The sequence below is a fragment of the Dendrobium catenatum genome, unplaced genomic scaffold (genome assembly GCF_001605985.2).
Source record: "Dendrobium catenatum unplaced genomic scaffold, ASM160598v2 fragScaff_scaffold_1504, whole genome shotgun sequence".
Classification (NCBI taxonomy): domain Eukaryota; kingdom Viridiplantae; phylum Streptophyta; class Magnoliopsida; order Asparagales; family Orchidaceae; genus Dendrobium; species Dendrobium catenatum.
The window spans coordinates 230,270-241,763 of NW_021319966.1; the positions used below are offsets into that span (position 1 = coordinate 230,270).

General features: G+C 39.0%; 1 protein-coding gene across 1 annotated transcript; it reads left to right on the top strand.

Moving 5' to 3' along the window:
* The first annotated feature begins 203 nt into the window (after positions 1-203).
* LOC110095674 (lysosomal Pro-X carboxypeptidase-like) lies at positions 204-8,998 on the top strand. The gene is made up of 6 exons (XM_028700378.1): positions 204-581; positions 1,649-1,835; positions 4,701-4,834; positions 5,034-5,146; positions 6,429-6,546; positions 8,657-8,998. The coding sequence occupies exons 1-6, from the start codon at positions 204-206 to the stop codon at positions 8,996-8,998; spliced, it is 1,272 nt and encodes a 423-aa protein (XP_028556211.1).
* Positions 8,999-11,494: the final 2,496 nt, after the last annotated feature.

Below are 11,494 nucleotides of genomic sequence, written 5' to 3' on the forward strand. Positions count from 1 at the left end.
ATATAGTTGCTAACCTGAAAAGCAAAACAACGAGAAAACTATTCCAAATATTCCCTAATATATTTTATTTCTAACACACTTTTCTCCTTTTTTTTTTAAATAAAGATCGACATTCTTTATTTTTTAAATAAGAATGTATCAAAGCTCTTATCAAAGTCCATTAATCCGACTTCTAAACTCAAACATCCTCGTTATTAACTCCAATGAATCCAATATTTCTTCTGCTATTCTTCTCCTTATTCTCCCTTCCTCCCTTCTCCTCCTCTCATGGCTTCCACTTCCCTTCATTGCTGAAGCCCTCGCAGATCTCAAAAAGGCACAATTCAGATCAGAAGAGCAGCCATGGCTATGAGACTAAGCATTTTACCCAAATATTAGACCATTTCAACTATCATCCAAAGAGCTACATCAGCTTCCAACAGAGGTATTTGGTTAATGGAGATTACTGGGGTGGAGCAGCCAAATCCTCGCCTATCTTTGTTTATGCTGGCAACGAAGCCTCTATTGATATATTTGCTGATAACAATGGATTCTTGCTTGATATTGCTCCTACCTTTGAGGCTCTCATAGTGTTTATAGAGGTTAGTGGTTTTAATTACTAGTCTTTTTTTAACTATTTTATTATGAGAAAAACTTCAAAATAGTCCTCCGAATATTTGTACCTGCCCAATTCACGCTTTGTTTGTGATAGCTTTCGTGCTGCTTTTTAAAACGGTTTTCTAGTACAAAAATTCAAATTCAAGAAATTTGTATACTAGAAAGATGTTTTAGAAAGCAAGAAGAAAGCCCTCTCAAACGAAGCCTTAGTCTTAGAGTATCATGTTATTGATTTTAGTCCCTTGACTATATAAAATTGATCTAAAATGATCCGTTTTGGATTAAATTGGGATCAATTTTGCACAGCCGAAATGATCAATTTTAACTTATAAATATAATATATATGAGGGGTCATTTTGTGTGCGCGTGAGAGAGAGAGTGTGTGTGTGTTTTAGTAGTAAAAGAAAGAGAATTCTATTTAGGGAAAAACAAATTGGTCATCCCTCTGGTATATAAAATTGGTCCAAAATGATCTATTTGGGCCCAAATTTAGATCAATTTCGTATAGTCGAAAGACTATTGGGATCGATTTTAACTCATAATTACAATACGAGTGATCATTTTTTTTGTGTATGTGAGAAAGAGTTTGTGTTTGTTTTTTTAGTAGTAAAAAACGGAGAATTCTATGAGGGATCATTCTGTGTGTGCGCGCGTGAGAGAGAGCTTTAGTAGTAAAAAAAAGAGAATTATATTTACGAAAAAAACAAATGATCAATACTATGCTATAAAAAATTGATCCAAAATGATCCATTTGGATCTAAATTGAGATCAATTTCATATAATCGAAAGACTATATTAAAATAATTATAATATAAAGATCATTTTTGAGATAGAGAGAGAGAGAGAGAGAGAGAGAGAGAGAGTTTTTGAGTTGTAAAACAAGAGAATTCTATTAAAAAAAAACAAATGCTCGACCCTTTCAAACATATTGCTATTACAAATAATTTCTAATAATTAGTTGGAATTTGGTGGCCTAATCCTTCATATAATTTAAATTATTTGTGCAAAAAAAAAAGATTTAATTAATTGATATACATTATGGTTCACACAGCATAGATACTATGGCAAGTCGTTTCCGTTTGGTAGCGAAGAAGAAGCTTTTCAGAACGCAACCACTGCTGGATACTTGAGCATATCACAGGCCTTGGCAGATTACGCAGCATTTGTAGTTGATCTAAAGAAGAATCTTAGTGCAGAGAGCTCTCCAGTCGTAGTATTTGGTGGATCCTATGGAGGAAGTAAGCGTTTGGTTTAATTTCTTTTAAATTATATTGTTTTTCTCTTCATTATATATTAAACAGTAATGCTATGAGAAAATAATCTTAAGCAATCACAAAGTCACAAAAGATTGGGAAAAAAGAGGAGGAAGCCATTTGGAATGGAGCCCTTCCATACAATACTACAATTTTTAAAATCTTTCATATTTGGCTTCAATCTTAAATAATTCGCGGAAATACCAATGCATGCATTATTTAATGCGAGAAATTATTATATGCGGATATCAGATCGCCTGGAGGCGAATCAGTGCATGTCATGTCATCTAGTTCATAATCGCAGTACACAACAAAAAGTGACGTGGCGCGTTCTGATTCGCTCTCGGATGGCTTTCGGTGTCCGCTATTCTGTGCGGACACTGGACCCTCCGAAGTTGGAATAATTATTAGGTCCGGATACCAGACGTAGCTGTACATCCGGACGTCAATAACATGTCGCCACGTGCTCTTACTCTTTACCGCGCGGCCCGACGACCCGGACTCGATATTGCTATGTATTAGTTTTCCTAAGTATTGCTCGGTATTGCTAGGTATTCGTCTTGACAGAACGGTATTTCTCGTTATTGCCAAGCAATACCTAGCAATACCGAACCATACATAGCAATACCGAGCAATAACTAGCAATACCCGAACATAACAATACCGGGTTCTGGTCTGGGTCGGGTCGTCGGGGTGCGCGGTAAAGAGTAAGAGCACGTGACGACATGTTATTTGCGTCCGAATGTAGAGCTATGTCAGATGTACATCTGGACCTAATAATTATTCCCGAAGTTAAATCAGACCATCTCATATCACCCAATACATAACAAATACATAATAAAAAAAATGATATGACAATACAACATAATTTTTCCCACGAAAGCCAGTCTACTGCTTAGCTCTCATAGTAACCGTCGCCTGCCAAAGCAGAACGGATGGCGACGAACAAAAGCTTGATGATCTGTGTTGGCATTCGGCATGTGGGGCCCACCGGAGCTCCTCAGGTTTTACCAGGTCGGCTAATATTTAATCAAAATATTTTTGACTAAAATGTAATCATAATAAACTTTTTAATCATTAAATTTAATTTAAAACAAGAATGAGTGTATGGGTAATCAATTAAAAATAACAATTTTTTAATTATTAAATGAAAATAAATATATTAGAATATTATAATACAAATTTCATTTAAATTGTTGTATTTATTAATGTATTAGTTTTAGTATAAATCATATTGTTTGACTATTGTTTTGCTTGATCGATTATGGTGAGTCACGTTCCTTGATTGGCAAATGCTCGTGGAGGGTCGGTGATTGTTATGGTCGAGCCTTTTTTTTTTTTTGGATAGTTGGGTCAATTAAGGCAGAGGCATATATATCGCATACACAAGACTCGAATCCAAAACCTCTTAGCAATAGACCAAGATAAGCTGTGTCAGCCGAGCTTTTGTTACTAGAACATGTTTAGTCTGAGTTCTGATATATTCATATACATATATTCATCTAATTGAGTAAAAAGTTAAAAAAAAATATATAGGGCTTATCTAATCTTAAACAATCACAAAGTCATCACAAAAAATAGGGTAAAAAGAAGGAGCTATTATTCTGTGCAGTCACCGTATGATTCTCCCGTCCGATTACGCTTAGGTACCGAGCAGTATCGAATGTGCGCTGTACATTTTTTAGGTGACCTGACATATTTTTATTGATCCCCGGACGCCATTCGGACTCCGCACAGAATAATAAATCAAAAAATAGAGGAAGTCATTTGGAGCCCTTCCATACAATATTACAATATTTAAAATCTTTGATATTTGGCTTTAATATCCCCTTGTTTGGATGGATGGGCGATGTTGATTTCTTTAATCGTTGACTATTTATTGGGCATTTGAATGCCTTAATGATATCATAATTCAGTGATCTTGGGCCCGTTGGATCTGTCTTGTCGAGCCACTCTATTCAATTATAAGCATGTCATGTTTGGAAATCATTTGATCATCCGATTTATAGTTTGAACTTTCCCAGTGTGCTTCAGGTCTTTGATTTAAACTCATTTGGGCTCGGATTGAGTTGAATTTAGTGTCGAGGGTTCGTATATTCGAGACGTTCAATTCAACTATAAGTTTGCTGAAATCAAATTTCGGATGGTCCCAGATTTAATTTCTAAAGTTTCAACTTGATTTTGCCTCGACATTTGTGCCCAATCAAGAAGAATTTTTATGATATATCAAGTATATTGACTTTAAGTTGTTTAACCCAAACTATAATCACAAGAACCTTGTATTGAGATCAATTGAAGGACAAAGCAAAACCTAAGAGGAGATAAGGGAAGGGATGAATTTGAAGAGAATAAAAAGATATAATCCTTTAGAAATTTCCTTTTGGTTCAAGCTTTATAGATAGAATGGAACAAATCAAATAGAATCTCTCAACTTTGAAAGCATCAAAAGAGCAATGGCTAACAAAAATTATAATTGTTGTAATACCATATTAATGGATTAGCAAAGGTATTATTTATAACAAATTCCTCACTTGAGGAGTAGAATTCTTACTGAAATTTCCAACATTCTACATGTTCAAACATGAACACAAAATAACTTAACATTAATGATCAAATAATATAACTAGGTTTCCTACTACATTGCTTTCCAGATCGTAATCATAATTTCTGTTTGGACGCTATTTTTTCACGATTTTAAAAAAAAAATTGCATTAGAAAAATACTTTCTGCAATAGCTTTAAAAATTTACTTTATCTATAGCAGCTTTATAAAATAATAAGAAAGCTATCCCAAACAAAATCTTCTAGAGGCCCTTCATTTCTCACAGTGTTTGTTTTTCTTCTTAAATAGTGCTGGCTGCATGGTTTAGATTGAAGTATCCTCATTTGGCCATTGGGGCCTTGGCTTCATCTGCTCCAATCCTGCAAATTGATCCCACTTTTGATCCATATATCTTCAATGATATCATAACAAAAGATTACCGGGTATGTAAAACACAAATTTTTTTCTTACTCAGGTTTCGTTTGGGATGACTTTTTTGCTGCTTCTTAAAGCAGCTTTCTAATACAAAAAAATTTAATTTTTGCACTATAAAATTGTTTTATAAAGCAGTAAAAAAGCCGTTCCAAACGAAGCTTTAATTTAATTGCTAAATTACTCAGTTAAAGTGGTGCTTTGTTTCAGAGTACAAGTGAGAACTGTTACAAGGTGATAAAGAACTCATGGGATGAGATAGATAAGGCTTACAATGATAGCATCAAGTTAGAAAAGATGGAGAGTTCTTTAAGACTTTGCAAGTAAGAAACATTTTTATGATTATCTCTAAAAATGCTTTTATTTTCAAATATATTCATGATAAGGTTAGTGTTATATGACTTATTTAATTAGAGCTTAGTGTGAAATGTTTTTATATTGATAAATTCATTTTTTTTTTATGTGTTTCAAGTCTTATAAAACTTGACCTTTGGCATGTTTACAAAAAAAATCACTTAAAAAACTAAAAAAAAAGTCCAACACATGCACATATAAAAAAGGTCATAAGAGAGACGAGTTTTTACGTGAAAAATCAAAGAAAAAAAAGTTGAAATAGTTACACTAGTATATATTGTAGATTATAAATGATATCAAACCATGTGATTCGGAAAGATGTTGATACAATTTTGTGGACAAAAATTGTATAGAGCATATTACATGATAGAAATTAGAAGAGCTCTATAACATGTGATTTACCTTCAATAGATAAATCGGTGTTTGTTTAGCATTTCTCCTTGGTGAAGAGAAAACTAGAGATCAAAAAGTTCAACACGGAATTTAGTGTTAATGTTGAGTTTTCATGGTGTTTATCAGCCTTATAGATGCTTTGCATTGATGTGTAAGCCTTTCTCATGTTGTTGGTAATGACAGCAGCGAAATCAACAAGCATCGATATAGTGAGGTGATAAGGTTTGAAAATTGTAGTCAGGTGATGGTGGATGTAAGAGCATAGGTGGGTGATGGTGGTCACAAATTGTAGTTGGGTGATGATGGTCCGATGATCATAGTCGGGCCACAGTTTTTTACTATTTGCGATCGGAGGGTCATAGTTGGACAATAGTGATCAAAGGATTAAAGTCAGGAGACGGTGATCGAAGTACCATAATTAAATGATAGTGATCACGTGATCATAATCAAACAAAGATGAGCAAGCAAGCATAGTCAAGTGATGATGATCAAAAGACCGTGAGCAAGCATTGATGGTCGAGGCCATAGTCGGGTGATGGTGATCGAATGAGCGACTAGTACAATATGTGTTGATTTCAAATCAAATGATATAGAATTGGCCGTAAGAAACTAAAGAAATGAGGACATATATAGACCTGTTGGAATATTAACAAGCTATAGATGAATTTTGTTGGCAAAATTTTCGTCGGAAACTTTGCCCTAAAAATTTATACTTACACGACCGCCGTTAACCGCAATGAAAGTATTACAACATAGATGTATGTTCACTACAATATATTAAATATACTTAATACATTCATTAAGCATAATTACAAATTAGCTTAATTAACTTGTGGTATAATGAAATTTTCAATGCAGAGGCCAAGGCTTATACACCAAATACTGGTTAAGTAATGCTTTGATCTATGCTGCAATGACAGATTACCCAACTCCATCTGATTTGCTGCAACCACTTCCTGCTTATCCTGTGAATGAGGTAACACATTAGAACTTTACTCTAATTACACACCTCTGCAAGCTTTTTTTACACATTTTACAACCATAATTAATATATGTAAATGCAAATTACTTAATAAAAGTTTTTTTTTGCATTTTTTTAGAAGTGCAAAATTTAAATGTTAAGAATATTGCATTTTTTGTTTTGTTTTAAGAATATTAATTGCATATATATTTACTCTAATATATTATGTGAAATCCATCTATATATGTAATATTTGCAATATTTATCAAGATTTTTTGCTTATAATCTATTATGTAATATCAATTTTTATATTGGACTACAAATATGAGATAATTTAAATTAAATTTCAGTCTTCTTATAATTTTTTAGTATGCAACTAATGTATATTTATCTTTTTATTAATCTAAAATCATTTATTTTATTCATCTAATGAATATGTATTTTCTTTTTTTAATACTAATTCTAAACTAAGGGCCTATTTGAGAATGGCTCAAATTTTTGTAATAAATAATAATTTTATAGTTAATGGAGAAAAAAAAATTAAAGCTACTATGAATATCATTAATCTTTTTTTTTGTGATAAAATCATACAATTTTGTTCTTAAATTTTTTGACAAACTTTGAGAAAAACAAAAGATTAATAGCCAATGAAGTCGCACTTCAGATTAGAAAACTAAAATAATAAGAAATCTATCACAAGTAGGAGAAATTATTTTATGCGGTACCGGACCATCCGGAGGCGAATCAGAATACGTCATATTCACCAGTACACAGCAGTACACAATCGCAATTGATACGTCATCAAAAATTAGCTTGATCAGTGCACCGAATCTCGAGGCAAAAAACTTAGTTGGAGACTTCAAAATTAAGATCCGGGAGCATCCGGAACTCCGATTCAACGAGCTTACAGGTTCAAATGAGCGTCTCGGAAATACGACGCACCAACACACTCAAGATCGACCCAATCCGGAAGCCCATAATAAAGTCCGAATCAAGAGTTTCAAAGCGCTGTTTCGAAAGTCAACGATATTTGAGTTTACCAAAAGGTCTCCCGATTTGTTACGAGCTTATACTTGAATCGAACGCTCGACGAGCGACGAATTCCAACGAGCCCAAGATCACTAAATTCCGACATCTTAAGCCTCCAAAGTCTAAGACGGTGCACCGATCGTTAGGATTCAATATCGGCCGTCCATATGGTTAACCACTCCCTATTCGCCTTTGATCTCACACCTATTTTACGGGACCATGCCACTAGTCAAAATCTATCATTAGATGCCCTCATTCTTCACAAGAGAGCATCTAAGCAAGAGAGAGAGAAGAAGAGAAGAGAGGAAGAAGGAGAAGGAAGGAGGCTCCTCCTCGAACAGCCGCCGGACCACCGCCGGACCACCACAGAACTCCCGGACCACCACAGACTCTCGCTGGACCAGCCGCCGACCACCGCAGAACCTTCGACCGGACCACCCGCGATCACCGCAGGAACTCGCCGGACCCACCGCAGAACCTCGCCGACCACCACTCTTAAGGCTGACGTCCAAGTCCCTACGTCCTAGCTGAAGACCCCGACCGTCCTGCCGAAGACTCGACGTCCTGTTTTCAGGCCCGACAACTCAGTCCCTACCTCTGCCGAAAACACGACATCTGTTTCAAGGCCCGACACTCCTGCTCCCTAGTCCATGTTCAAAGGCCCGACACCGGGTCCGCCTACGTCCTGTTCAAGCCCCGGACACTCGGAGTCCCTACGTCCTGCCGAAGACCCGACTCTACTCAAGACCCGACGTTCAGTCCCTACGTCCTCTGGTCAAAGACCTGAACGCTTTACCTTAAGTAACTGATTGTACCTGATCACCCCTTGGAGGTGATTCAATCCTTTTTGTAACCAACTCAAAAAGTCTAGTGGAATCATTTTCCAACTGGCTAGGCTCGTGGTTTTTTCCCATTTTAAAGGGTTTTCCACGTAAAAAAGTCTTGTGTTCTCTGTGTTGAGCTAGTTAATACGTACAGACGTTAAGACGCAGATTAAAAATCTCTATCGCCGGCGTATTTTCTAGTCCGCAACAGTTTGGCGCCGTCTGTGGGAAAGATCAATCCCAGCTACACTAAGTCTCTTCAATGGCAACAGGCGTATGCCATTCGCATCATGGGAAGCCTCTCGCTCCACTTCACACATCAATCGGAAACCAGTCCTGAATCAGGCCGACGGGCAATCTCCTCCTTTCACCACTGGTGGCCGACACCCTGCAGGGGAAGGAACTTCAGGCTATCCCTAGAAGAGCGTTCAGGAAGATGGAGGAATCTCAGAATGAGATCTTCGACTCTTAAAAGGGAGACTCGAGGAACAGCACTAGTACCCTCAAGAAGATATTCTCTTCCTCGAGACCAGCCAGGCTTCGAAGAAGTGTCTTCATGTTGGAAGTCCCCCTCCTCGCCTAGAGTGCCCTTCAACAATGCCGTCCAAGAATGAGCTTGCTGACACAGCAAGCTCTACCCATGCCCCTCACACACGGGCCTATTCCGCAGCATATGCCTCCAGAAGTCCCAGAAGACTTAGACCAACAGCACGTTACTGAACTCCCCCGCAATACTCTCCGGGATGAGTTGCGTAGGCTAGTCGAGAAGAGTTCCCCACATGAGGTACAAGACACTCCTTCCGCCAACGGGACGTTCATGAATCGTCTCACCTTTTCACCGAAGCTGTCCTCCGATACCCCGTTCCGGCAAGATTCAAACTCCGAATATTGATTCGTATGATGGAACTTCAGACCCCGTACGAAGCATATGACCACGTACCCGCAATCTATTATGCATTATCCAGCAAGGGCCCCGGATGCTTTGGTGGCTCTGTCAATTTTTCCTGCCACCCTTAAAGGGTAGCCCGAACATGGTTCTACTACTGCCTGACCGATCATCTCGATAGTTCGTTAAATTGGGCCAAACTGTTCGTCCGAACAAGTTTGTCGCCAACCCGAAGGACGATTAAAGATGTCCTCCCACCTTTCAGGGATACGTCAGAACGAGGGTGAATCCCTAAAGAATACTTCCAGAGGTTTTCTACGGAAGCCGACAAATTCGCAGGGGTAGATCCCGAATTGCTTAGAGGTGTATTTTTGGAGGACTCCGCCCAGGCCCCTTCTACCTCAGGCAATCATAGCGAGATACGGTCCATTCATATGCGGACTCTAAATCCATCGAGTAGATGGCTCAAATCTCCGCCGATGATGCCATCAATGCTCCATAAGAAAGCAATTTGAACAGACGATCCGGAAGCGTAAGACATCTCCCAGGGACGGAATACCCCCTCACAGTCAAAGGAATAAGCAAGGAAACTACAGAATTTTCCTTTCTCGACCCTCACAAAGCCGCGACAGAACCTCGTCAAGAAATAGGAGTACAACACTCAATACATCCAAGCAAATGTATTAATGGCATTCCGGGATCAGGAGAACGTAAAATGGCCACATCCCTTTGAAAACCCCAAACGTCGGATAAACCAGAGCAATATGCCACTTCCACCAGTAGCCGTGGGCACACTACTGAAGCATGTTGGCAGCTCAAAGGAAGAAGTTGAGAGACTGATACCGACACACGGATATCGTCCGACAATTCATTCAGAATCACCAGCCCGAGAAGAAGTTGGTCCGTTGGGGGGCATGAATCAACAACAAAGCAGCGCGGTTAAAGCAATCGCGCACATAGTGGGAGACAAATTGAAACCAATTGCCTGGGGGCCTATCACGCCTTAGCCAAGTTTTCCAATTGCGTAGAGCACAATAGTGCTATCTTGTTTTAAGTTATCTGTAATGTCTTTAGTATTGTGTTGACTTCAGTAACTGTCTGTCTTTAATTTTGAATGTTGTTTGTGATGTTTGTAGCTTCTCCTCCTTAAGCTGTCTTAGGGAGCTATGTTATCTTCTTCGGCGTAAAATTAATATTGATAAATTCGCAAAAGTAGTGAACTTAATATCATTATGACTCGAACAAAACATAATCGTTTATGTAGCCTTCAATCACCAGATTAATCAATCCTTGTTGGATTTTCTTACCGACCTCTTCCACACAGGTTAACGTCGTCGAGCAGTTAGGCCTCCGGCATATCACCTCGAAAAGGTCTCAGCATCCTTGGTGGATTCCTCCCGACCGTCTTTCCAGTATAGGATTAACGTCGTCGAGCAGTGGCCTCCGACATACAACCTCAAAAGGTCCTGGCATCTTGGTGGATTCTCGCCGACCTCTCCACACAGGTTTATACGTCGTCGAGCAGGGCTCCCGGCATAACAACCTCGAAATAGGTCCTTCTCCTGGTGATATCCTGACCTCTTCCACACAGGTTAAGTCGTCGAGCAAATAGGCTCCGAAATACAACCTCGGAAAGGTCTCACATCCTTGGTGGACTTCTCCGACCTCTTTCCACACAGGTTAATCGTCGGTCGAACAGGGCTTCCGGCATACAACCATCGGGAAAGGCCTCATCCTTGGTGGAATCTGCCGACCATCTTCCACACAGGTTAACAAATCGTCTGAGGCAGGGCCCGGCGTACAACCTCGGAAAGGTCCTAACAGTCCTTGGGGTGATATCCTGACCTCTTACCACAGGTTAAAGTCGTCGATCGCAAAAGGCTGCCGACATACAACCTTCGGAAAGGCTTCACATCCTTGTGGATTCCTCCCGACCTCTGTCCCACAGGTTAACGTCGTCGAAGCAGGGCTGCCGCCATACAACCTCTGGGAAAGGCCTCAATCCTTGGGTGGATCTCAGTCCGCCTCTTCCACAACAGGTTAACATCGTCGGAGCAGTGGCTCCCGGCGTACAACCTCGAAAGGTCCTACATCTTGGTGATTTACTCTGCCTCTCCACCAGGTTACGTCGTCGTAGCAAAGGCTCCGACATACAACCTCGGAAAGGTTCTCAATCCTGGTGGATCTTCCCGACTCTTTTCCACACAGGTTAACGTCGTCCGAG

Coding starts and splice junctions, on each gene's coding strand:
- LOC110095674 (XM_028700378.1), top strand. CDS start 204: ATGAATCCAATATTTCTTCTGCTATTCTTCTCCTTATTCTCCCTTCCT. Junction 1,836..4,700: donor TGGTGGATCCTATGGAGGAA/GTAAGCGTTTGG, acceptor CTTCTTAAATAG/TGCTGGCTGCATGGTTTAGA. Junction 5,147..6,428: donor AGTTCTTTAAGACTTTGCAA/GTAAGAAACATT, acceptor TTTTCAATGCAG/AGGCCAAGGCTTATACACCA.